This window comes from Mixophyes fleayi, chromosome 11, assembly GCF_038048845.1.
Source record: "Mixophyes fleayi isolate aMixFle1 chromosome 11, aMixFle1.hap1, whole genome shotgun sequence".
NCBI classification, from domain to species: domain Eukaryota; kingdom Metazoa; phylum Chordata; class Amphibia; order Anura; family Limnodynastidae; genus Mixophyes; species Mixophyes fleayi.
The window spans coordinates 78,844,975-78,870,537 of record NC_134412.1 but is presented as its reverse complement, the minus strand read 5'-3'; the positions used below and the strand labels follow the sequence as shown (position 1 = coordinate 78,870,537).

Genomic DNA, 25,563 nt, shown 5'->3' with positions numbered 1-25,563 from the left:
GATCTTCATTGCAAGCCCCAGCCAAGGACTGCAGAAGTGTAAGAAAGAATTTACTGTAGAATTATCCACATCTTCTTACATTATCATCATCATCATCTATTTATTTATATAGCGCCACTAATTCCGCAGCGCTGTACAGAGAACTCATTCACATCCAGACACCTTGGCAGACTTCTGTATGTAAATGATCATAAAACACTTACTATGGACTTCTACACACAACACAAAGCACTAATCCACGTAATAGTAAACAGGGTGGTTGGTCCAGATATTCACAGGGCAGTCACAATTTTTGGAACCCAAAAGACATGTGGCCTTATACCTGGGCAAGATCTTGATGGATCAGGGCATAATTTGGGCAGATCTGGGGGGTGTTGCTTGTTGTCCCAATTTCTAATCAGGAATTTTGCCAATTATGGTAAGGTATATTTACAAAGTCATTAATATATGTCAGTTCAGATATTTATATATCCCTTTTCATGTTTTGTTTGTTTAATCTTTAGTTTCGTTTTCTGCAGAGTGTGTGCTGATCATGAAATCAATATCATAGAGCAAATTCTACCTTGAAGCTTATTATATTTACTGTATTATAAATATAAACATAATCAGTAACGACTTTGGCCTTTTACCTATTTTGTTCTACTTATCTTCACAGTTGTTTCGCCCATAGTGTAATCCAGCTGAACCAGTTCTACATTACAAAGGACATTTCACTGCTGTACGCCGCAGACAATTTCTGTTCTGCTCCGTGACCGGGTATCAGAATCGTAAGAGGTATATTTTATTTTTTTCTTTCATTCCTAATGCTTTGTGTCTGTAACATTGATACATAGATCTAGCTATTGAAACTAAAGTCTTAAATTCAGACGAACAGTGTTCTCAACAATTTCATTACATAGAAAGTGACAGTAATGCACATACTGTAGGCAGCTTAGGTATATCTAGTAGAGTGTACATGATTGGGGCAGCTCCTATAGATCTGTACCTGAAGACTGAAAGAGTCGCTGGATTAAAGATAACATGTTGCCGGTATTCTTAGTATGAACACCATGGAGAGTAAATAGTGTTTAACAACAAAGTGTCTTTATTATAAACAGAGATACACAGGTAATAAATAGGTGCAGTCAATTGGTTAGCAGCAAGTACAGGATATTTGCAGAATGATGATCACTTGGCAATGCAGGGTACATGCAGAGATAACAGATGAAGTGCAGGCACAAGCAGACTGGATTGCCAGGTTTAATCACTGGAGCAGGGAATACTGGTATGCAAGTATAACAGATGAAGTGCAGGCACAAGGAGACTGGATAACCAGGTTTAGCCACTGGAGCAGGAAATACTATAATGCAGGTATAATAGATGAAGTGTAGGCACAAGGAGACTGGATTACTGTGTTTAGCCAGGAGGCCCTGGATGATCCACGGGAGAGCCAGGCACAATGAGGGTCAGTCAAGCTAGGGGTCAGAAGTTGGAAGATCCACAATAATATCAGGGAGTAAGCAGGAGAAATGTCAAAACAAAGCCGGGGTCTGGGTCCCAAAATGACAGGACAAGCAGGAGTTAAATACCAGGTGGCAGGTCAGGATGAACTGTCTCAGATTGCAGGGAGAGGCAGTCTCTTAAAGGCCAGCCACAGGTGATTAAGATCCAGCACAGAGGAAGAAAGCTTAATCCCTTGCAGGCAGAAGCAGACGAAGGCAGTGCAGCATCTAGAGAGGAGATACTGAACTGCAGCCTGAGGCAGATCGTGACACACGTGCAATAGTGTCTAACTTTTAAAGTCAATGGCAAGTTTTTTTGTATGGTTACATCTTGTGCAGCAAACAAAGCAGATATGGCAAACAGAGCAGATATTACTTCTTTGAATGATTTTTTGCATTTTAGTATAGAAATACAGTTAGAAAAACGCCTTTCATTAGAGGGCTGTTTCTCTACATTTTTATATTAAATCATATATATGTAGCAGTCTTCTGCTTATTAGAGATAACAAATAGTTTCTCCCTGTGTATATATCCCCTAACTCTGTTCTATGCTGTACTGTAATTACTCAGGAAAAGAAAATTAAATGTCTGCAGGTCATTGCAGGATATTACTATATCCCAAAATTAACCTTAAACTGAGGATAAACCTACACTGATATTACTGTGATCATAACATGCTTGTCTACTCTCCCAGAATGTCCGAAAAGCTCCTGAAGAGCGGGCAACCTTTGGATCCCTGTGTAGGTGGGGCTTAATGACAATTTGTGTAATCAGGCCCCACCCCCTGCTTTGCAATGCCATTAATCTTGGCATTACGTAGCAGGAGGAGGGGCCATTGTGGCGCAATCGTCTCAGTCGTGTGGCACATGCCACCACAGGGGAGGTTGGCAAGTATGGGTCATAGCAGACTTGTATAGCTTTGAACTTGAAATATGTGTACATAGAATTGGGGTAACAGTGTCTGCACAAATCCTACAGGGGTTGCCTACTAGTATGGAAACATTGGTCTACACAGTATATTAATGTATTCAACTCTGGCAAGAGCTGGAGAGGTCTTATAGGGACCCCTGTCCATTAAACTAGGGACACTGGAGGGGCAAAACTACCACTCCTGGGGCCCCCAATGTTGTTAATTGTCCCATCCCCCAGCCTCTGGGATGGGGTCATGGTGCTTTTTGGTCCCCAGTGATTTTTAAGGGTGCAAAGAAGAACTAAACTTGACACCCTCTGCTACTTTACTTTTCTGATCCTTAACAATCGTTGCAATTAATAACTGGTAAGCTTAGGAAGTTTGGTACAATTTCAAGATTTTCTATAATCAATAGCAATGGTTGGTTTTACCAAATATTGAAAATAAATCTAATTTTGGAATTTAGAGCTTTTATTTGATACAATAAAAAGCCAAAAATCAGCCTATTTACCTTACAACAAAGCAAGGTGGATAGAATTCCACAATACTATATAACAATGCTGCTTTATTACTTACCAGATTGCATTCATAAGCAACGTAGCTAGGCATACACTACTTTAGACTTCATACCCACTGGCAATAAATGTGTGCATTGCACTAAGGTTGTATTGCTAATGTAATGCACAAAAATGGTTCTGAAAATGAAACCCATTTCAATGACCTCCTGTCCACTTGTGGCAGAGTTGGGTTTCCAAAGCCAGAGGCGAACAATTTATACACTGTACAGTTGTAAAAAGCAGTGACATCACAAAGATACACAGTTACAGTATTAAGGTCCACATTCATAGGTCGATGGCTCATGACCTCCCAAGATCTGGAAGTGCCATTGGACGACTCCTCTGGTCATTGTTCCTTGAAGTGGCCATGTCCTTCCTCAGGTTTTCACCTCTAAACCGGTATAAACTGGTTCCTTTATGACGTCTCTGGACTTGCTATTTGGCGAACGCTACTAAATAATACTGCAAATGTTCTCATGCAATTGCGAACAGAATGATACCAAACTCAATGTAATTTAGATGTTGGAAACATTAACTAGCCTTTTCACCACTTTATATTTTATAATAAAAGATAGAAAAAACATTAAACTGATTTAAATGTTGCTACGATAATAGTTTATTAATCGCATAGCAACTGATTGTAGTGTACAGAAATTATATTTTACCACCTTCGTTCAATTATTAAACTTCAACAGTATGGATTTAAAGACAGAACAGTGAGAGTCAGGAAGGCCAGTGAGAAGGAGGTTGCAATAGGCGATACGAGAAATGATGAGTGAATGGATCAGGATTTTGGGTGCTTCCTGAGAGAGTTAGGGACGGATTTTCGTGATGTTACCAAGGAGGAAGTGGCAGGATTGGGGAGGGACTGGATGTGAGGGGTACAGCTGAGGGCTGAATCAAGGGTGACTCCAAGGCAGCGGACTTGGGTGACTGGAGAAAGAGTGATCTTGTTAACCAAGAGGGAGATATTTTTAGGGATAGTGATAGGAGGAAAGATGATGAGCTTGGATTTGGAGATGTTGAGTTTCAGGAAACGCTGTGACATCTAGGTAGTTACAGCAAAGAGACAGCTAGATGCCTGGGTTAGAGAGGCAGGAAAGAGGTCAGGGGAGGAAAGATAGATTTACGTGTCATCAGCATAGAGATGGTATTGGAGGCCAAAAGATTGAATAAGTTCACTGAGAGAAGTGGTGTAGAGAGAGAAGAACAGAGGGCCAAGGACAGAGCCTTGGGGGGACTCCAATAGTAAGAGCAAGAGGAGGGGAGAGTCAAAAACAGACACGCTAAAAGTGAGCAGAGAGGTAGGAGGCAAACCAGGAGAGCGCTGTTTTGGGAAGACCTAGAGAGTGAAGGGTGGTGAGGAGAAGAGAATGATCAACGGTGTCAAAAGCAGCAGAGAGGTTGAGGAGTACGAGAAGGGAGAAGTGACCTTTGGACTTAGCTGAGAGTAAGTAGTTAGTTACTTTAGTGAGGGCAGTTTCAGTGACCACCATCTTTCACACAACAGATATACATCTAATTCTGTTATCCTTCCTGGTGTCAATACAGAATATTTTTGAATGATTCTCCCTTTGATTTGTGAGATGTTATTATTTAAATGTCAAAACATATGAATTTATTTTAGGACAGGTGTTACCACACTAGGGGGCATATTCAATTGTCGGCGGAAACGCAGAAAATCTCGCGGTCCGCGCACTATTACCGTTATTACGGTACTTTTTCTCGCTGGATTTCAGCTCGCGGCTCAGGGAGCTGCGAGTTGAAATCCAGCTAACTACTACCGTAATAACGGTAGTAGTTTTAAAGCCGCGGAAATCCACGAAAATTGAATATGCCCCTAGATGTGAGAATATCTGTTCTAATTTAGTTTAATTTAGTTTCATTATAGGACCAGGTTGGAGGTTGGAATTTATGTACATACCTCATGTGCTAATTGTACTGCATCTTAGGCATCTCCATTAATATACTTATTTTTATTTACATTTGCAGTATGTTAATGTTTATATTTAGTGTGTTTCATTTACCTTTTTGGATTTGTTACAATGTTTTTAAACTGAAGCTGTGGCTGTATTATATAATTCTTTTGAGGTATGACAATTTGATACCAATGTTTCTTTTGTGCCCACTTTCATTTTGTTTTGTCCCTCTGAATGCTGAAATAAAAAAAAAAGATTTACAAAGGAGATGCTAATGATTGAATGAACCTTAAAATGTTCTGATAGTTTTTTTCATTTTGTCTCTTAGAGCCATGGCTGAAGCACAAGAAAAGAAAAGGCCTTGCTGCCCAATCTGCACCAACTTCTATGAAGAGCCAGTGACCATAGAATGTGGGCACAGTTTTTGCAAAAAGTGCTTAATGCAGCAATGGGATGTATTAAGGGATGAATACCCCTGTCCGGAATGCAAGGAGATCCATGAGGAAATAGACTTCATTCCCAACAAGTGTCTGGCAGAAAAGTCAAGAGTATTCAAGCAGATGGACCACATCATTCGGAAACTGATGAAGACAACGCAATGTAAACAGCATAAAAGGCCTCTGGAATATTTCTGTAATGATGAGCAACGAGCCATTTGTTCCATCTGCCGTAAGGCTGAAGAACACAACTCTCATGATGTCACAAATACATTGAAGATAGTGCTCATCTGTATGGTATGTCAGTGTTCTATATGTTATATAGGTAAATGTATGAAACATTGTATGGTATGTCAGTGTTCTATGTGTTATATAGGTAAATGTATGAAACATTGTATGGTATGTCAGTGTTCTATGTGTTATATAGGTAAATGTATGAAACATTGTATGGTATGTCAGTGTTCTATGTGTTATATAGGTAAATGTATGAAACATTGTATGGTATGTCAGTGTTCTATGTGTTATATAGGTAAATGTATGAAACATTGTATGGTATGTCAGTGTTCTATATGTTATATAGGTAAATGTATGAAACATTGTATGGTATGTCAGTGTTCTATGTGTTATATAGGTAAATGTATGAAACATTGTATGGTATGTCAGTGTTCTATGTGTTATATAGGTAAATGTATGAAACATTGTATGGTATGTCAGTGTTCTATGTGTTATATAGGTAAATGTATGAAACATTGTATGGTATGTCAGTGTTCTATGTGTTATATAGGTAAATGTATGAAACATTGTATGGTATGTCAGTGTTCTATACGTTATATAGGTAAATGTATTAAACATTGTATAGTATGTCAGTGTTCTATAGGTTATATAGGTAAATGTATGAAACATTGTATGGTATGTCAGTGTTCTATGTGTTATATAGGTAAATGTATGAAACATTGTATGGTATGTCAGTGTTCTATGTGTTATATGTTAGACAGTCACGGCAGCCGCGGGCACCACCGCGACACTCATTACCTTCTTGCGACGTCCCGGCCGTCGCCATGACGACCGGGGCGTCACTTCCGGTTTCTCGGGCCGACCGTTGCCAGGGCAACGGCCGGACGCCGAAAATAGGCTGTAGGCGCTCCGGCAGGCTGAGTAGCCCGGCGCATGTGTAATAGATTAGCCTGTGGGCTGATTAATTAACAATACAGGGGCGGTGCATGATTCAGAGCTAGGCTCTGATTGGTGGTCTTCAGTTCTTAAGGCAGTGAGATCTGCAGCCTCACTGCTGGTTATAGTTTCTGTTCCAGTCTGCTGACCTGCTCTGTGTCTTGTTCCTGTCTCTTGGAAATCCTATTGACTACCCGTGTATGACCCCTTGCCTGGATTTGGACCCTGCCTGTGTTTCTCGTGACCTTGACCTCTGGCTTGTATACCGACCATCCTGTTTGCTCGTGACCCCTGACCCCGGCTTGTTTATCGGATCTGCTATCTGCTGCTGGCCCTTGACCTCTGCTTGGACTCCACTCCGCTTGCCTGGGTTCTCCCCTAGTCAGTACGCACTTCACGACCCTCTGTCAGTCTGCGGCCCAGTCTGTCCCCACCATCAGGGGCTCCAGTGAACACCTGATTGGCAGTGTAGATTCCGCGTTGTGTTGTGCCGGCTGGAGGGGTTCCTAACATTATATAGGTAAATGTATGAAACATTGTATGGTATGTCAGTGTTCTATGTGTTATATAGGTAAATGTATGAAACATTGTATGGTATGTCAGTGTTCTATAGGTTATATAGGTAAATGTATGAAACATTGTATGGTATGTCAGTGTTCTATACGTTATATAGGTAAATGTATGAAACATTGTATGGTATGTCAGTGTTCTATGTGTTATATAGGTAAATGTATGAAACATGGTATGGTATGTCAGTGTTCTATAGGTTATATAGGTAAATGTATGAAACATTGTATGGTATGTCAGTGTTCTATACGTTATATAGGTAAATGTATGAAACATTGTATGGTATGTCAGTGTTCTATATAAGTTATATAGGTAAATGTATGAAACATTGTATGGTATGTCAGTGTTCTATGTGTTATATAGGTAAATGTATGAAACATTGTATGGTATGTCAGTGTTCTATGTGTTATATAGGTAAATGTATGAAACATTGTATGGTATGTCAGTGTTCTATGTGTTATATAGGTAAATGTATGAAACATTGTATGGTATGTCAGTGTTCTATGTGTTATATAGGTAAATGTATGAAACATTGTATGGTATGTCAGTGTTCTATACGTTATATAGGTAAATGTATGAAACATTGTATGGTATGTCAGTGTTCTATGTGTTATATAGGTAAATGTATGAAACATTGTATGGTATGTCAGTTTTCTATACGTTATATAGGTAAATGTATGAAACATTGTATGGTATGTCAGTGTTCTATGTGTTATATAGGTAAATGTATGAAACATTGTATGGTATGGCAGTGTTCTATGTGTTATATAGGTAAATGTATGAAACATTGTATGGTATGTCAGTGTTCTATATAAGTTATATAGGTAAATGTATGAAACATTGTATGTAATGTCAGTGTTCTATATAAGTTATATAGGTAAATGTATGAAACATTGTATGGTATGTCAGTGTTCTATACCTTATATAGATAAATGTATGTAAATACAATGAAGGATCTAACACCAAGTGATATATTCTTTGTGTGCCCATCTATATATAAAAATGGCTAACACTGCTCCTCACCTTTACATGTGTGTGGTGAAACACTAGGTGGCAGTAAAGAGCTATAACACAACAGATAACTGTACTGAAATGCATTTGATGTAACTATACAGTATATTACTATATATAAAGAAAACAATCGAAGAGCGAACAGGACAGACGTAATATCACGTTAATGCCTACAAAGTCAGTGAACAAGATGCCACGCTATTCTTGATGTCTGTAACTTGGATGAAACAAATATTAATGCTCATAACTGTGGTCCCGTGAACAGTATCTGTGAATTTTGCCGCACTAAGCATTTTGCGGCTGAGCAGCCATCTGACAAACTAGTCAATCAATGCTGCCACAAGGGTAAAGTCAAATTGGGTGCAAAAGGTTTTGACGGGCTTTTAACTATTTTAATGAATAATTGCTACAATGATAATTCTTTGATGAGGACTAAGATACATATTTGTTTTGAAAATTTAGTCCCTCATTGTCCTTGCGTAAAATTTAGGCAAAATGGGTTACCCTTGTCAATTGGAAAGGAGGGGAAAATGGGGTATTTGCCCCACTGCTTTCAGACGCACACTTAGGGGGGGTTCCAGTTGCCCAGAAACCCCCCTTTACTCGGATCTACACTGCCTATCAGCAACTGATCCAAGCACCGGGGGGGATGGAAAAAAAATAAACTCCTCCAGAAATCCTGTGTCTGCCCCAGGCTTTGTGGAGTTTTGCAACCAGTTCACTCACATATTAACACAGAGCAGCTAGCAAATAATTCAAATAAAGAGTGAGCTCCTTATGCCAAGGACTATTTTGATATTTTATTCTAATGTCTAAACTAGCTGCTGCGCCCAATTTGTTTTTCATTTATAGTGTACGGTGTTGAGTACATTGTGTGGTGCTGGATATATAGAAATGGGATCTATCCACTGTAGCAAATGCAGAAGAAAGAGCAGTGCATCTCCACTACTCCGCCCTCTCTGTATTTGGATGGTTTGCACAGTCAGACCATCTCTCTCGTTACATCTTCCAATCTCACACTCCAGTTCACTTGGTTAGTCTAGATAGCAAACTTACGTGACACAAGAGCTGACATTCTTGAGCAATGCGCCTGTGACACTACTCTTACTTCTCTGCTCCTTCACAATTGTATTGGGTACTGGTTCATCCTCAGCTACACTCAGTGGAAAGTGCAGTCTCGGAACTCAGTGATGTCTCTCAGAGTCAGTACTCACACTTGACTCAAAATTACAGCTTATTGTTACGCTTGAGCTTTCAATTCTGACTCTTGGACAGATAAGTTGTGTCTTCTTATGTAGTTGTTTTATCTATAGTCTCTTGTATTGATTTTTACTGTTTCTATTGTTTCTCTTGTCTGTGACTTATCTGTATTGTTGTCAATTTATTTTTTGTTGATTGCGCGGCGCTGCCGATTCTGTGTCGTCATATAAATAAATTAAGATGGTGATGGTCCTGCTAAAGCTCTTCTACATGCCCTTGGAGACAGCGCACACAGTGGTGTGGTACAGAATACAAGAGATTTTAAACAGTGACCCCTGCGTGCTAACCGTGAGGCTGTCAGGGCGTAAGAGAGCAGGGTAAATCAGAGACTGAACAAGTGGAGTGGCTATTGTTTAACAAACGTCCAAGAGGCACTAGCTTATTTTTATTTTATACTTATTTATACTTATTTTTTTGTAATACTGCAACCTGAAAACTAAAACCTGCTGCAGTCAGTTGTACCACAGATGCTGGACTAAGACTCATTTCCTGCATGACCGCCCCCCTCCCCCCTCAATACAACTTATTAGTATTTTTATATGATTTATTTCACATCCTTGCATCTGCATATACTTTTAATGGGAAAACGTTTGCACCATCATTGTGCACTTTATATAGGAAAGCGACATTATTAGAGCACCAATGTATTAAAAGTATTGCAAAGTCCAGTGATGGCACGTGACTCAAATACAGTCCTGGGGGGTCAATGTATCAAGCTGAGAATTTCCAGCGGGTTTGAAAAGTGGAGATGTTGCCTATAGCAACCAATCAGATTCTGGCTGTCGTTTATTTAGTACATTCTACGAAATGACAGCTAGAATCTGATTGGTTGCTACAAGCAGTATATTAGAGCAAAAAGGGAAAAGTTGCTATTAATGAAGGGGTCGGCCCAAAGGTGATATTAGGCAGGACTTGCAATCTCGGACCGCAATACTGCGAATGGTAGTGCAAATCTTCTCTATGGGGGTGATTTACCTATGTATATGCAGCTCAGACAACTAGACTGTACATGCAGATATTTGTAGCTCTATAAATGACCCTCAAAGATCACATTAGACTTCACATGTGTTACGTACGGTTTATGTGTTCTTGCAGGAAGATATTCAGAAACGACTTAAGCCCCTAAAATGGCATCTTGAAGAGCTTCAGATGTTTAAGACACAGCAAGAGAAAAACAGAGATCATCTAAAGGTTTGTGTATATTAAAATGTACCTGTTATTATTTATTAGTTTCATTGAAAATAGAGATGGTCACTGACCCCCGTGTTTTGGTTTTGGATTCGGTTTTGGATCTGGATTACCGTCGTGTTTTGGTTTTGGTTTTGGTTTTGCAAAACCGCCATTGCGTGTTTTGGTTTTGGTTTTGGTTTTGTTTGGTTTTGTTTTGCTATTTTTTGGGAAAATCCATGTTTTTGGGCCTAAATTAACCCAATTTAGTGCTCCAACTGTTTTAGAGACAAGTAATCTAATTGTTGAGGTAATAAATCATCCAAAAAAACAGTTTAATTCTTCGTTGGTAGGCCTATTCTACACACAAAACAGATTGTCTTCCTCTCCATCTATGCATATTGGCAATGCAGCCATCGTCTTTGAATGTATATTACACCCTACACTTATAGTTAAATATGTAAAGAAATGGAAAAAGCCAGTTTGCTTTCTGTCTCTCAAGGCCCCCCTCCACTTGTATAAAATAGCAAAAAATTCAGCCATTATAGACTGTACAATATTAATTGACATGGAGAAAGCCAGTTTGGTTTCTGTCTCTCTAGGCCCCCCTCCACTTGTATAAAATACTAAAAAATTCAGCCATTATAGACTGTACAATATTAATTGACATGGAGAAAGACAGTTTGGGGTCACTCTGTCTCTCAAGGCCCCCCTCCACTTGTATAAAATACTAAAAAATTCAGCCATTATAGACTGTACAATATTAATTGACATGGAGAAAGACAGTTTGGGGTCACTCTGTCTCTCTAGGCCCCCCTCCACTTGTATAAAATACCAAAAAATTCAGCCATTATAGACTGTACAATATTAATTGACATGGAGAAAGCCAGTTTGGTTTCTGTCTCTCTAGCCCCCCCTCCACTTGTATAAAATACTAAAAAATTCAGCCATTATAGACTGTACAATATTAATTGACATGGAGAAAGACAGTTTGGGGTCACTCTGTCTCTCTAGGCCCCCCTCCACTTGTATAAAATACTAAAAAATTCAGCCATTATAGACTGTACAATATTAATTGACATGGAGAAAGACAGTTTGGGGTCACTCTGTCTCTCTAGGCCCCCCTCCACTTGTATAAAATACCAAAAAATTCAGCCATTATAGACTGTACAATATTAATTGACATGGAGAAAGCCAGTTTGGTTTCTGTCTCTCTAGGCCCCCCTCCACTTGTATAAAATACTAAAAAATTCAGCCATTATAGACTGTACAATATTAATTGACATGGAGAAAGACAGTTTGGGGTCACTCTGTCTCTCTAGGCCCCCCTCCACTTGTATAAAATACCAAAAAATTCAGCCATTATAGACTGTACAATATTAATTGACATGGAGAAAGCCAGTTTGGTTTCTGTCTCTCTAGGCCCCCCTCCACTTGTATAAAATACTAAAAAATTCAGCCATTATAGACTGTACAATATTATGAAAAATGGACAAAGCCAGTTTAGGGTCACTCTGTCTATGACACCCTACCCTTAAGGATAAATTGCCCTAACAGCAGCCTTTCAAGATGGTATGTGATATGGAAATGCCACAAGTCCCTTTCCTCTTTGGGGGTAGATTGCACCCTACACTTACATAGAAAGTTTTAAAAAGATGTTATCGGCATCATCTTCAGCTTCATCCTCACCCTCATCAGTGTGTACGTCATCATCACAGACTATCAATTCATCGCCGCTTGAATCCGCCATTAGAGAACAGTCAGTGCTTGGATGTCTTGGATGGTGAAGGCCTTCCTCGTGGAAGATGTAGTTCATTTTTATAAACATCATTTTCTCCACATTTTTGGGAAGTAACCTTCTACGGCGATCACTGACTAAGTTCCCTGCTGTGCTGAACACTCGTTCAGAGTACACACTGGAGGGTGGGCAGCTTAGGTATTGCAAAGCAAGTTTGTACATGGGTTTCCAAATGGCTTGCTTTTCTTCCCAGTAAGGAAAGGGACTGTCTGACATTTCCATATCAACTACCTCTTGAAAGTAATCCTCCACCATCCTTTGCATGTTTATACTCATATTGGATGGACTTATGGGCAAAGTGACACTTTTTTTTGAAAAATCCTTCAAACCAGCCCAGATGTTAAATTGTTCTCGTCTGCCCCCTGTGTCTTCCCTGCTTCTTTTTTGGAAATTTAATTTTTTACGAGCAACAGCTTGAGAAAGTGAAGGAGGACACGTCGTCAAGCCGAGGCCCAGTTCAGCGGCCAACTTGCTGAGCAATAGCTCCTTGCAAAAGTTCACATCTCGCTCATTTACAAGTAAAGACTCAATGTAGGTTTTAAACCTTGGATCAAGCACAGTGGCCAAAACGTACTGATCCGAGTTCAAGATCTTAATAACTCGAGGATCATTGTGAAGCGAATTAAGTACTTGATCGACAAGGCCAACATACTTTGCTGAATTGCTTGCTTTCAGCTCCTCCTTCATTTTCTCAAGCTGCTTTTCCAATAGTCTAATTAAAGGAATGACTTGGCTCAAACTAGCAGAGTCTGCACTGACCTCACATGTCACAACTTCAAATGGTTTCAGCACCTTGCACAGCACTGAAAGGATTCCCCACTGTGCAAGAGTGAAATACATCCCCCCTCCTTTCCCAATGTCATGACTTGTGCAATATGCTTGGATGGCTTTGCGCTGTTCCTCCATCCTCTGAAGCATGTACAGGGTGGAATTCCACCGAGTTACCACCTCTTGCTTAAGTTGGTGGCAGGGCAAGTTAAACTGCTCTTGGAGCTGCTGTAATCTCCTACATGCTGTGGCTGAATGCCTGAAATGGCCTGAAATTTTACGGGCCACCGAAAGCATCTCCTGCACCTCACGGTTATTTCGTAGGAAGCTCTGCACCACCAAGTTGATGGTGTGAGCAAAACAGGGAATATGTTGGAAATCACCCAGCTGTAATGCTCGCACTATATTGTTGGCGTTATCTGAAATGACATACCCTGGGGAGAGTCCGAGTGGTATAAGCCATGCATCAATCACATCTCTCAGTTTGCGTAACAAATTGTCAGCCGTATGCCTGTTAGTGAAGCCGGTGATACAAAGAGTGGCCTGCCTGTGACAAATGTTACGTAGTGGTGTACATGCTGCTGCTGTTCCTGCTGGTGAAGGTGAATGACCAACCCAGTGGGCTGTCACAGTCATATAGTCTTTGGTTTGGCCACTTCCACTTGTCCACATATCTGTGGTTAAGTGAACAGTGGGCAGAATGGCATTTTTCAGCGCAATCTCTACATTTTTACACACTTTTTGGTATAGTTGTGGAATAGCTTTACGGGAGAAATGGTGTCGCGATGGAATTCTGTAACGCGGACACAAAACCTCAATTAACTGTGAAAAACCAGCTGCGTTTATTGTGGAGATTGGACGCAGATCTAACACTAACATTGCAGCCATGGCGTCTGTGATTCGCTTGGCGACTGGGTGACTGCTGTCATATTTGCTTCCCCTCGCAAATGATTGTTTCACAGTTAATTGCTGAAATGTAGGACTGCTCATTTTATTCACCTGCCTCTGGGATGACGATTCACCCCCAGCAGCAGCAACAGCAGCAGCAGGACTAACGCTTTCTTCAGAGGAATCAATAATAGTGCCGGAGTCATCCAGCCTTAAGTGGGATGCCGGGCTAACTCCGAGCGCTACTGAGGATATTGATGAGGATGGTGTGGTGGGTGTATTTTGTAGCCGTCGGTATGTCGGTGAGCGGAGGGTCTTAGCTGATGAGGGAGTGCTTGTATTCTTTTGGGAAGAACTTTCAGCTTTTCCCAACACTTTGCCATGAACTCTCGTTAAATGGCGTAACATAGACGAGGTTCCAAGATGGTTAAGGTCCCTCCCTCGACTGACTGTGGCTTCACATACACTACAAATGGCTATACAATTGTTGTCTGGATTTGGGTAGAAATAATTCCACACATAAGAAGTGGATTTTTTTGTTTTATGCCCAGGCATGACAATGGCCTTTTTCTTGTCACGTGCCAGAACTGCTGCCACTGGTGCAGGACTTACACAAACAACCTCATCCTCATCAACATCCTCATTAGCGCCCTCGTCGCCTACACAAATCTCCCCCTCATCCTCTTCTAATTCCAAAGTGGCATCCTCAATTTGGGTATCACCGGCTACACTCGGGCTATTAAGGCACACATCAGCAGAATGCTCACGATTAGACATCCCACTGTTGGATGGACTCTCCACAGGGATTGTTGTCATTTGTGAATCAGAGCAAATATTCTCCTGTAATGCCTCACTGGTATCTTGCAGCTCAGCTTTGACGCGTAACAGTAGTTGTGCACCAATTGTAGCCTGGGTAACTTTTTGGGATCTGCCACTAATAGCCAAAGGTGAAGGCCTCATTCTCTCTTTGCCACTGCGTGTGTAGAATGGCATGCTTGCAATTTTTTTTTTATCGTCACTTAACTTTTGCTCAGTTACACTTCTTTTTCGCTTCAATACAGTAAATTTTTTTTTGGTTTTTGTTTTTTGCACTAATTTGAAAACACTCTGTTGTTTGACATCGCCTTGGCCAGATGACGTACTGGGAACACTAACATCAGGACTGGTGACAGAACCTGGTTGCTCATTTAGATCATATGTGGACTGCTTTGAATCCATTCTGAGCGCAAACCACTGAGGAGTGCTAAAAATTATTGAGTAGATACTGCTGACAGATATGACTTTTGACAGCCAGAAATATTAATGCACAATTAGGGAGGACACCCCAAAAACACTGAGGAGTGCTAAAAATTATTGAGTAGATACTGCTGACAGATATGACTTTTGACAGCCAGAAATATTAATGCACAATTAGGGAGGACACCCCAAAAACACTGAGGAGTGCTAAAAATTATTGAGTAGATACTGCTGACAGATATGACTTTTGACAGCCAGAAATATTAATGCACAATTAGGGAGGACACCCCAAAAACACTGAGGAGTGCTACAAATTATTGAGTAGATACTGCTGACAGATATGACTTTTGACAGCCAGAAATATTAATGCACAATTAGGGAGGACACCCCAAAAACACTGAGGAGTGCTACAAATTATTGAGTAGATACTGCTGACAGATATGACTTTTGACAGCCAGAAATATTAATGCACAATTAGGGAGGACACCCCAAAAACACTGAGGAGTGCTAAAAATTATTGAGTAGATACTGCTGACAGATATGACTTTTGACAGCCAGAAATATTAATGCACAATTAGGGAGGACACCCCAAAAACACTGAGGAGTGCTAAAAATTATTGAGTAGATACTGCTGACAGATATGACTTTTGACAGCCAGAAATATTAATGCACAATTAGGGAGGACACCCCAAAAACACTGAGGAGTGCTAAAAATTATTGAGTAGATACTGCTGACAGATATGACTTTTGACAGCCAGAAATATTAATGCACAATTAGGGAGGACACCCCAAAAACACTGAGGAGTGCTACAAATTATTGAGTAGATACTGCTGACAGATATGACTTTTGACAGCCAGAAATATTAATGCACAATTAGGGAGGACACCCCAAAAACACTGAGGAGTGCTAAAAATTATTGAGTAGATACTGCTGACAGATATGACTTTTGACAGCCAGAAATATTAATGCACAATTAGGGAGGACACCCCAAAAACACTGAGGAGTGCTACAAATTATTGAGTAGATACTGCTGACAGATATGACTTTTGACAGCCAGAAATATTAATGCACAATTAGGGAGGACACCCCAAAAACACTGAGGAGTGCTAAAAATTATTGAGTAGATACTGCTGACAGATATGACTTTTGACAGCCAGAAATATTAATGCACAATTAGGGAGGACACCCCAAAAACACTGAGGAGTGCTAAAAATTATTGAGTAGATACTGCTGACAGATATGACTTTTGACAGCCAGAAATATTAATGCACAATTAGGGAGGACACCCCAAAAACACTGAGGAGTGCTACAAATTATTGAGTAGATACTGCTGACAGATATGACTTTTGACAGCCAGAAATATTAATGCACAATTAGGGAGGACACCCCAAAAACACTGAGGAGTGCTAAAAATTATTGAGTAGATACTGCTGACAGATATGACTTTTGACAGCCAGAAATATTAATGCACAATTAGGGAGGACACCCCAAAAACACTGAGGAGTGCTACAAATTATTGAGTAGATACTGCTGACAGATATGACTTTTGACAGCCAGAAATATTAATGCACAATTAGGGAGGACACCCCAAAAACACTGAGGAGTGCTAAAAATTATTGAGTAGATACTGCTGACAGATATGACTTTTGACAGCCAGAAATATTAATGCACAATTAGGGAGGACACCCCTAAAAACACTGAGGAGTGCTAAAAATTATTGAGTAGATACTGCTGACAGATATGACTTTTGAGTTTGACAGCCAGAAATATTAATGCACAATTATGGGGGACACCCCAAAAACACTGAGGTGTGCTACAAATTATTGAGTAGATACTGCTGACAGATATGACTTTTGACAGCCAGAAATATTAATGCACAATTATGGGGGACACCCCAAAAGCGCTGGGGAGTGCCAAATATGAAGAAAAAATAATAAACCTCTATCCTCCTCTCTGCACTAGCGATTTTGGTTAGAGCAATTGCAAGAACAATATGGTATTCTCTGTCCCTGCTCTAATTAGCCTATGACTACACCCTGCTCTCTCCCTCTGTCAAATGGCGATGGATTGCTGTGGAGGCGTGTATTTATAAAGTTGAAGTATCGCGAGAACCGAGTCCCGAGATCCGACGACGTCACAATGACGTTCGGCCTCGATTTGGATTCGGAATGGGCGGGAGAGTACCGAGCTGCTCAGCTCGGTACTCGGATACCCAAAGTTCGGGTGGGTTCGGTTCTCGGAGAACCGGACCCGCCCATCTCTAGAAAATACCGTGTTGAATTTAACATTGGGAGAGTTACTGACGTCTGGAATCCTCACTAACCTGAGATCATGGGAAAAATATTTTTTTTACCAGATCTGGCCAGCAGATGGCGATGCAGATCACTATATACTGGACATTAATTATTGGGTAGAAACAGAGATACTTAAATTATTTTGTCGTAGTTCAGATTGTGTTATATGTTAGATAGTTTGATGGCACCAACTCAAACTGCAAACTGAATTGCAGCAATTACATTTAGGGTAGAATGTTTAAAAATTAAAATGGCTAAACATTTATGTTAAAAAATAAGAACACATTGAGAAAAAAATTATTATTATTATAATTTCTTTACCCTTATATGTTTTAAGAACTTTTTCTGTTTTAAGCAAGACATGTTTCCCCCCATATATGCCTGGTATCAGGAATAATTGGGCAAACTGAACTGTCGAAAGATTCGCTCATTCCTAGGCAGGACCTATAAATACTTTACAATTGTCAAATAAAAAAATAATAATAATTCTGTAAAAGTTCACTTGCCAGGACATTAATACAAAGATAGAATATTACAAGTTTCCATGGGATAGTACAAATTGTATCATCTTAAATGACCAAATATAGACACTTAAAGGACTGCTAAACATAAGTCATTTATTAAAATGCTAATATAAATTTACAAGTTAATAACATGCAATGAAAACAACATCTGCTCCCTGAAGAGTGATAGGCATCTGGCTAGTTTATCCATATAGGGCCTGATTTAGAAAGTACAGCTGCCCCATTAGTCTATAATTAAAAATGCACACTTGCGCTTCCATATCTGTATTTTGAGTGGCATCTTAAAAGTCATGCAACCTTAAATCTAAATTATAGAAGTGTCCGGACAAAGATTGGACATTCATAATCATCAACTCTCAAACTTGCACCCAGTTATTGTTCCTGCAAAATGTATGTCTCATAACTAACGTATTTAAAGATACATGTAACTCTCATGCTCTTACTGTACTACATTTCTCTTTTAACCTTCCTGATCCAAATGCAAGGAGTCGCAATTGCAAGATATGCGCAACTCAACAAGTACAGGTACAGTGTGATCTTTATATGCAAATGCACTTATTTGCATCTCTAGATCAGGCCCATAGTGAATATATATAATGTATATCTCATACTTTCCAACTTTAACCAAGTGGAATGTGCAAAGGGGGCGTGGTGCAGCATATTGCGTCATTCTGACCCTTTCCCCTGTGTTATGAACCCCCCAATCAACAATTGATAACCCCTGTACAGAACCAATGGTAGCCTCATGCTAAGCTCATAGTCAGCTCATATCCCCAATTGTCTGCAATGGGATGTTTTTCACCATTAGCATCTGCCTTTCCCAGAACCACACTGTTCACTGGAATTCGGACGCCCCCTGGACTTGATCCTAGTAGTGTATAGTTGTTAACCGTTATCAGTGAGATAGACTCATGGGGACCCACAGCTATGAAGCACGCAAACAAAACAAGACAAATAGGACACAAAAGAAAATAATCAATTGGCAAGCCGGGTCAGAGGACAGGAGAGGTACACAAAGTCAATAAACAGGCAGAGAGTTTAAGGGCAGGCAGAGATCTAACAGCAAGGTACAGTAAACAAAGCCAAGGTCAAACACAGAAATCCAGCAGCAGAAGATATTCAATTGTATACAGGATAAAGATGCAGGAACTAGAATAGATAACCACCAATACGGCAATAATGGCAATCAGTGTATTTATGTAAGTCCTGGAAATCATGTGAGCAGAAAGTGAGACTAATCAGCTGCTGGGTAGGAAGCTTGTGAGTAGAGAGTGTTGACTGCTCAGCTGCTAGGTGATGAGCAGTGACGAGTCTTGCAAGAGCTGGTAATAAGCTGTAATGTGGAATCCTCGTTAGCAGCTCAGGAAGCAGGGTGAGTAAGGTTGCTCAGCAACAGAAACACAACAACACTGAAATTCAGCAAAAATCTGTATTGGATTTCAGACAACACAGCAGCGACACAAAAACACAGAGCAGCAGAAACATTACACCCTGCAGCGGAATGGCATGATCGTGCGATGGGAGGGCAGGGCCACAATAACTTCTTCTTAGTGAAGTGGGCAAGATCCGGGAGACAGGCACACTCTTCCGGGGTCCGAGACAACTATCCGAAATTCGGGAGTAAACAGCTAGCAAAACCTGGATACCCTAAAATCGGATGAATACATTTTCTAAATTATTTACCTATAGAATTTGTTGACTTCCTGCATACTCAGGGCAATTCTGATTTATGGCTATATAAAAATGTTAGGAAACAAACATATTTGACACCAGGCTATGAATGGTACAAGATGCCTTTTGATATTGGATCAGCTCATAATATAGGTTTATTGGCCCAAGTCTTTTTAATTTAAAACATTTCTGTTTTGTACAACAACACAAACCATTGTGTACAGATATTACACATAGAAGCACGGCCGGATTAAGGGAATGGAGGCCCCTCGGCTAAGGGGGCCTCCATTCCCCCATGAGGGCCCCCCCCCGTGATCCGAGCTGCCCGCGCCCCCCCCCCCCCCCCCCGGCCCTTGCCTCCTTCTCCGGCACGCTGTACGCTCTTTACTGAGGAGATCTGGTGAGAGTGAGACTCGTGAGATCTCCTCAGTAAGGAGACTACAGCGCGCCGGAGAAGGACCGCAGTGAAAGTGCTCAGCAGCACTGATCGCTCTGGTGGCGCCCCCGCCCCCGACCGATCAATACTGCTGCTGAGCACTTTCAAGGGCCCCCTGGATGCCATAGGCCCCTGGGCTGTAGCCCAGTTAGCCCTATGGTTAATCCAGCCCTGCATAGAACATAGAACTGTAAAAGATATACATACCTTTGTCACTCCATGACACGTATAGTTATCAAAGATACATAGTAACAATATCTATTCTACAATATATTTCACTGCTATATGTGAAGTATACCTACTGTTTCCTCACTCCTCTATCTTAGTTACTGCAGGAGATGACACATCCTACAATACACCATGAGATGGTTTTACCAAGTGTAATCACCATCCTTTCTCCCAGCCCCATCAGAACCCGTTTTCTATAAACTAGTAGACAATATGTTTGTGACAAAGAGTGATCACCAATCCACAATGATTTGCTTTTTCTACACCAGACAAAAATTGAAAATCAGAGGCAAAAAGTCCTTTCTGAATTCGAGGAACTTCACCAACTTCTGGAAAGGGAGAAAGAGGGTTTTCTGTCTATATTAAGTGTGAGAGAGAAGGAGATTACACAGAGAATGGAAGACAATCTGGCCAAGTTAGAGGAACAGAGTTCGACACTGAGCAGAATCATCAGCGAGATTGAAGAAAAGTTCAACGGTTCTCCAGTAAAGCTGTTGAAGGTGAGAGGTGACGAGCTTCATTATAGCAGATGTAACATCAGTTTAAACATCAGGGGCTAGATTTACTAAGCTGCGGGTTTGAAAAAGAGGGGATGTTGCCTATAGCAACCAATCAGATTCTAGCTGTCATTTTGTAGAAAGTACTAAATAAATGAAAGCTAGAATCTGATTGGTTGCTATAGGCAACACCCCCACTTTTTCAAACCCACAGCTTAGTAAATCTAGCCCCAGATATTGAAATAAATAGTAGTAACAATAAATGCTGGATATTGTCAATAGTTAAGAACAACATTCAAGAAACTACATTTCTAAAAAAATCAGGTATTAAACATACTATAGAAACATCTTATCATATGGAAATATTATATTCTCTATAGACACACACCAAAAATATTTTTGCTTTCACATTTAAACATTTGGGTTCTGGAACTGTAAGATTTGTGGTGATAATTGTCCCACACTTAGGAAGCTGATGACCCCAGTGCACTCTGCATTCTTAACAGCGGCACCCAACAGTGTCCACATATACCACTGTCCTGTGGCCAGTGTACAATACAAAAGCCAAGTGTACAATACACCATGCAATCCCTGGTGACCAAGTGTACAATACACCATGTAATCCCTGGTGACCAAGTGTACAATATAGCATCCAATCCCTGGTGACCAAGTGTACAATACACCATCCAATCCCTGGCAACCAACTGCACAATACAACATCCAAACCCTGGCAACCAAGTGCACAATACACCATGCATTCCCTGATGACCAAGTGTACAATACACCATCCAATCCCTGGTGACCAAGTGTACAATACACCATCCAATCCCTGGTGACCAAGTGTACAATACACCATCCAATCCCTGGTGACCAAGTGTACAATACACCATCCAATCCCTGGTGACCAAGTGTACATACAATACACCATCCAATCCCTATAAATGAATCAAAGTTCATACATCCAACTTCCTTTGAACCATGCCCACATTTAATTATAAATGAAAGGTGTTGCTGTGATTATGGTGGTTTTGAAATGGTTTCCTGATGTTTTTAAGGGGAATATGAAAATAAATTGTAATTTTCATGTTATTTTACACTACATTTTTCAGTCAACATTTATGAGAACAGTTTCCTTTCTGTTAACTTCCAAACCACAGAGAAAATGACACATTTATCTACTGCATTGGTGCAATTCATGCTTTGTGCTTCAGAAAAGCAAATTTATAAACCTGCATTTATCATTTCAAGTGATCATTAGTAATCTTCCCTAATAAACTAATGCCGTGTAATATTTTGCAGGAAGCTCAGAACTTGTTGGAAAGGTAAGATGGATATTGTTAATATTAACGTATTATATACTATTGTGAGTCACATGCTCCAAGCAGGAATGTGGGGGGTGGGGCGTCTATAATGAGACAGCTGTTTCAGGCAGTATTTTTTTTGAGGGGAATGCAGGTAATCAATTTAAAAATATAAATGGTTTATGGCAACATGCAAAATAGTTGTATATAAATCTCATGTCCTTTTAATGATATTTGCAAATCCCAGCATGTATCTTTTAAAATACACAACCCATATACAACTCATATACAAATGTTCTGCCAGGTGTGAAAATGCGACATTCCAGGAACCCCAGCTATTGTTTCCAGAATGTGAGCCAAATTTCTACAGTGCACCTAGACAGTACATGGCTTTGAAACAGATTATAAAGAACTTCCAAGGTAACCAATCACTAATATATACCTGTGATCAATATTTACGAGCTAAAGTGAAATGTCTCCTTTTTTTCTCTCTGTCTCTCTCTTCTGGCTCTAAGGCCAAAACAATGCCTCAGGAATAGAGCTTCGTCCACTCTCCTCCATTCACACCAGGGAACCCTTAAACCAGCTCTTACTTGAGCCGAACCTTATCGAAAGCTGTCTTTCCAATAAACTAAACTGTTTTCCTGGAGTTGTAAAAAGCATACAATACAAATAGAGAACATCTACAACTATCTCATTTCTGATTTGTAGATTATCCAGAACACTGGCTGCAGCGTTACTGCATAGGAGTAATATTTGGGCCAAATGACTGTAATTCTTATGAAAATTGCTCTAATTTTCCACAGCTGGTGTATATTAGCGACTAGACTGCTCATAAAAGCCCATCTTTGGGCATATAAAAGGGGCATTTTGGGTATATGTATAAGCCTTTGGTATTACATACTTTCATCTTACAGTTTGTTTATATCGTGTGCTCATGTTTCTGTTTGGATTTCTTTCTTCATTTTTTTTAGTTGATCTGGCACATGTTACTCTCGATGAGAAAACTGCAAACTGTCAGCTGAGCCTATCACGGGATAAGAGAAGTGTAAAATGGACAAAGGAAAAGCAAGTTGCCACCAGTAGTCAGTTGAGATTTGACACTGTTCCATGTGTCCTTGGAACCCAGGGTTTCAGCACCGGAAGATATTACTGGGAGGTCCAGGTAGACATCACAGGAGACTGGGCTGTTGGCATTGCCAAAAAATGGGTTTCCAGAGAAGGACGCATTAAATTAGCACCTAGTTGTGGTATATGGGCTATAAGACACATCCTGGGTCATTTCTTTATTCTTACATCACCTGCTGTAAAACTATCCCTCTCTGAAAAACCCAGGACGATAAGGCTCTATCTAGATATGGAAATAAGACAGTTAACGCTGTACAACGCTGAAAACAGGGAACATATTCACACATTCAGTCTGTCCTCCTCCAAATCATTCTTTCCCTTCTTCTGGAGCACATGTGAGACAGAAATGAGGTTATGCTGATCATCATGAAATGTTGATTACAAGGGTATTTAGGGCCAGATGTAGGGTATCAGCACTACTATACAGAAATTAAAGGGGTGTTCTATCTATATTTCATTTATACAGCTTCCCTCTCTATACTGGGTGTGATTATATGAAAGGATAATTCCACTTTCTAATATATGGCTTCTATTAATCATATTATGACCAAATATGCATATCTGCCAAAGCCACATGGTACCTGAGAATTTTGGTGTACAAAATACAGCAATGCCTGATCTTCTATGGGGTAATATTGTTTAGTTCGGTTGCTATGGGTAACGGGCGCTGCTATGCAACTTAGGCACTTTCTGCCCTGTCCCTCCTTCTTCAAATTCCATTTTGTGTTACTCTCTCTGCAGGTATTAGCTCTATGTATGGTTCAATAACTAGTTTAATTAACCTGGCTACAGGCAGCATGATGATATAGAGCCTCATTTAGGGGTAAATGTGCTAAGCCGTGGTTTCTTGTGTGGTTCGCAAACTGCCACACATCAGATGCGGCCTTCAGATTCAAACCACAGGATTAACTATCATGCGGTTTGGAGGTTGAATACTCATATGTTGCGGTTTGCAAAACCTTCAACCACATTGTGCTTCAGGCCAACCGGATGGCAAAACCGGATGCAAAACATTGATTAAAGGTTTTGTGAAAAGTTATCAATGGAAAAAGATTTGCAGTCAAAGAACCAATCCCAGAAATAATAGGACCAGGGGCCTGATTCATTAAGGATCTTAACTTAAGAAACTTCTTATTTAAGTCTCCTGGACAAAACCATGTTACAATGCAAGGGGTGCAAATTAGTATTCTGTTTTGCACATAAGTTAAATACTGACTGTTTTTTCATGTTTTTTTACGTAGCCAACACAATGGACTCATTGCTTCCCCCCTAAATACGCTGAGTTTGGTGGATTGATTTACTTTAAAAAATTTTGTCAATGATTTTAGATTAAGTATTTTGATGAACGGCAATCGGGATAATTGAGAGTGTTTCGTTGTTTTTATTAATATATGTTACAATTACAGCCTTTATTGCAAGCATTTCTTTATGTAATAATATTGCTACAATTGAATCCTTTTGAGAATTCCTCTGCAAGATGTTCTACACACATAGTAGTTTAACATGTCTGGTTATATCTGCAGTACCCTTCACATATATGAACCCTAAATGTAAGTGAAATTTTAGTTATGGGATTATTAAAAATATAATGTTGGTAGCTATAGACGCTATTGAATTTTAATTTCTTGAGCAAGATCTCCATTGGTACAGTGTGTATTTATGGAGTTACACCCCTGCTTCAGTCTTGAAAGATATCTTTGATGAGATCAGACCTTAAGGCGCTATCTCCATAGCTGGTTTTGTTCAGCCGAATCCTGGTCTGTTAAGGATGGGCACATGATCGTTGAACTATATTTGCATTCATAGCGTGAGTGGAATCCATATGGAGACGTAATTTATTCATATAAAATGGGCACTTACATCTAAAGGGTACCTTTGGACTGTGATAATACTGCCATACTAACAATGTTAAAATGGATGTCATTAACACGCGAACACTGAATATTTTATCTGCAAGACTGCCGTACCGGACAACTACCGCTGCATCCTACCGCTGCATCCTAACCTGGACTGGAGACTACTCACGGATCATTACCCTCGCCAGTGAGTGATCACTTCTCCTGCAAGACACCATTGCATTGATTTATGGTAGTTTATGACTCTTTACACTGGAAACTTAATATGGTAGAGTTTTGAATGTTAAACTGGAGATGTGTCTATGTGGTAATTTCTGCTTTCAGACTTTCAGGATTTATGTTGCTATTTTATTAATTATATGTTATATGCATTTTGGTATATAACAAAAATGTTGTTTTAGGACAATTCCAGGAGTTAATAGATTCCTCCATCGTTAGAGCTGTTTTATTAGATGAGG

The 25,563-nt window shown here is 40.1% G+C and overlaps 1 protein-coding gene across 1 annotated transcript; it reads left to right on the top strand.

Moving 5' to 3' along the window:
- The first annotated feature begins 697 nt into the window (after positions 1-697).
- Positions 698-25,452, top strand: LOC142106831 (E3 ubiquitin-protein ligase TRIM39-like). Its single transcript, XM_075189859.1, has 7 exons — positions 698-774; positions 5,196-5,601; positions 10,408-10,503; positions 20,593-20,823; positions 22,120-22,142; positions 22,426-22,541; positions 23,096-25,452. Exons 2-7 carry the CDS (start codon positions 5,200-5,202, stop codon positions 23,608-23,610), a joined length of 1,383 nt encoding a protein of 460 aa, XP_075045960.1. The 5' UTR covers positions 698-774; positions 5,196-5,199; the 3' UTR covers positions 23,611-25,452.
- The last annotated feature ends 111 nt before the right edge of the window (positions 25,453-25,563 follow it).

Bases quoted from the DNA above. Each gene is read 5' to 3' on its own strand.
- LOC142106831 (XM_075189859.1), top strand. From the start codon at position 5,200: ATGGCTGAAGCACAAGAAAAGAAAAGGCCTTGCTGCCCAATCTGCACC. The intron at 10,504-20,592 runs GTTTGTGTATAT...TTTCTACACCAG, and splicing joins AAAACAGAGATCATCTAAAG to ACAAAAATTGAAAATCAGAG. The intron at 22,143-22,425 runs GTAAGATGGATA...ATGTTCTGCCAG, and splicing joins GCTCAGAACTTGTTGGAAAG to GTGTGAAAATGCGACATTCC.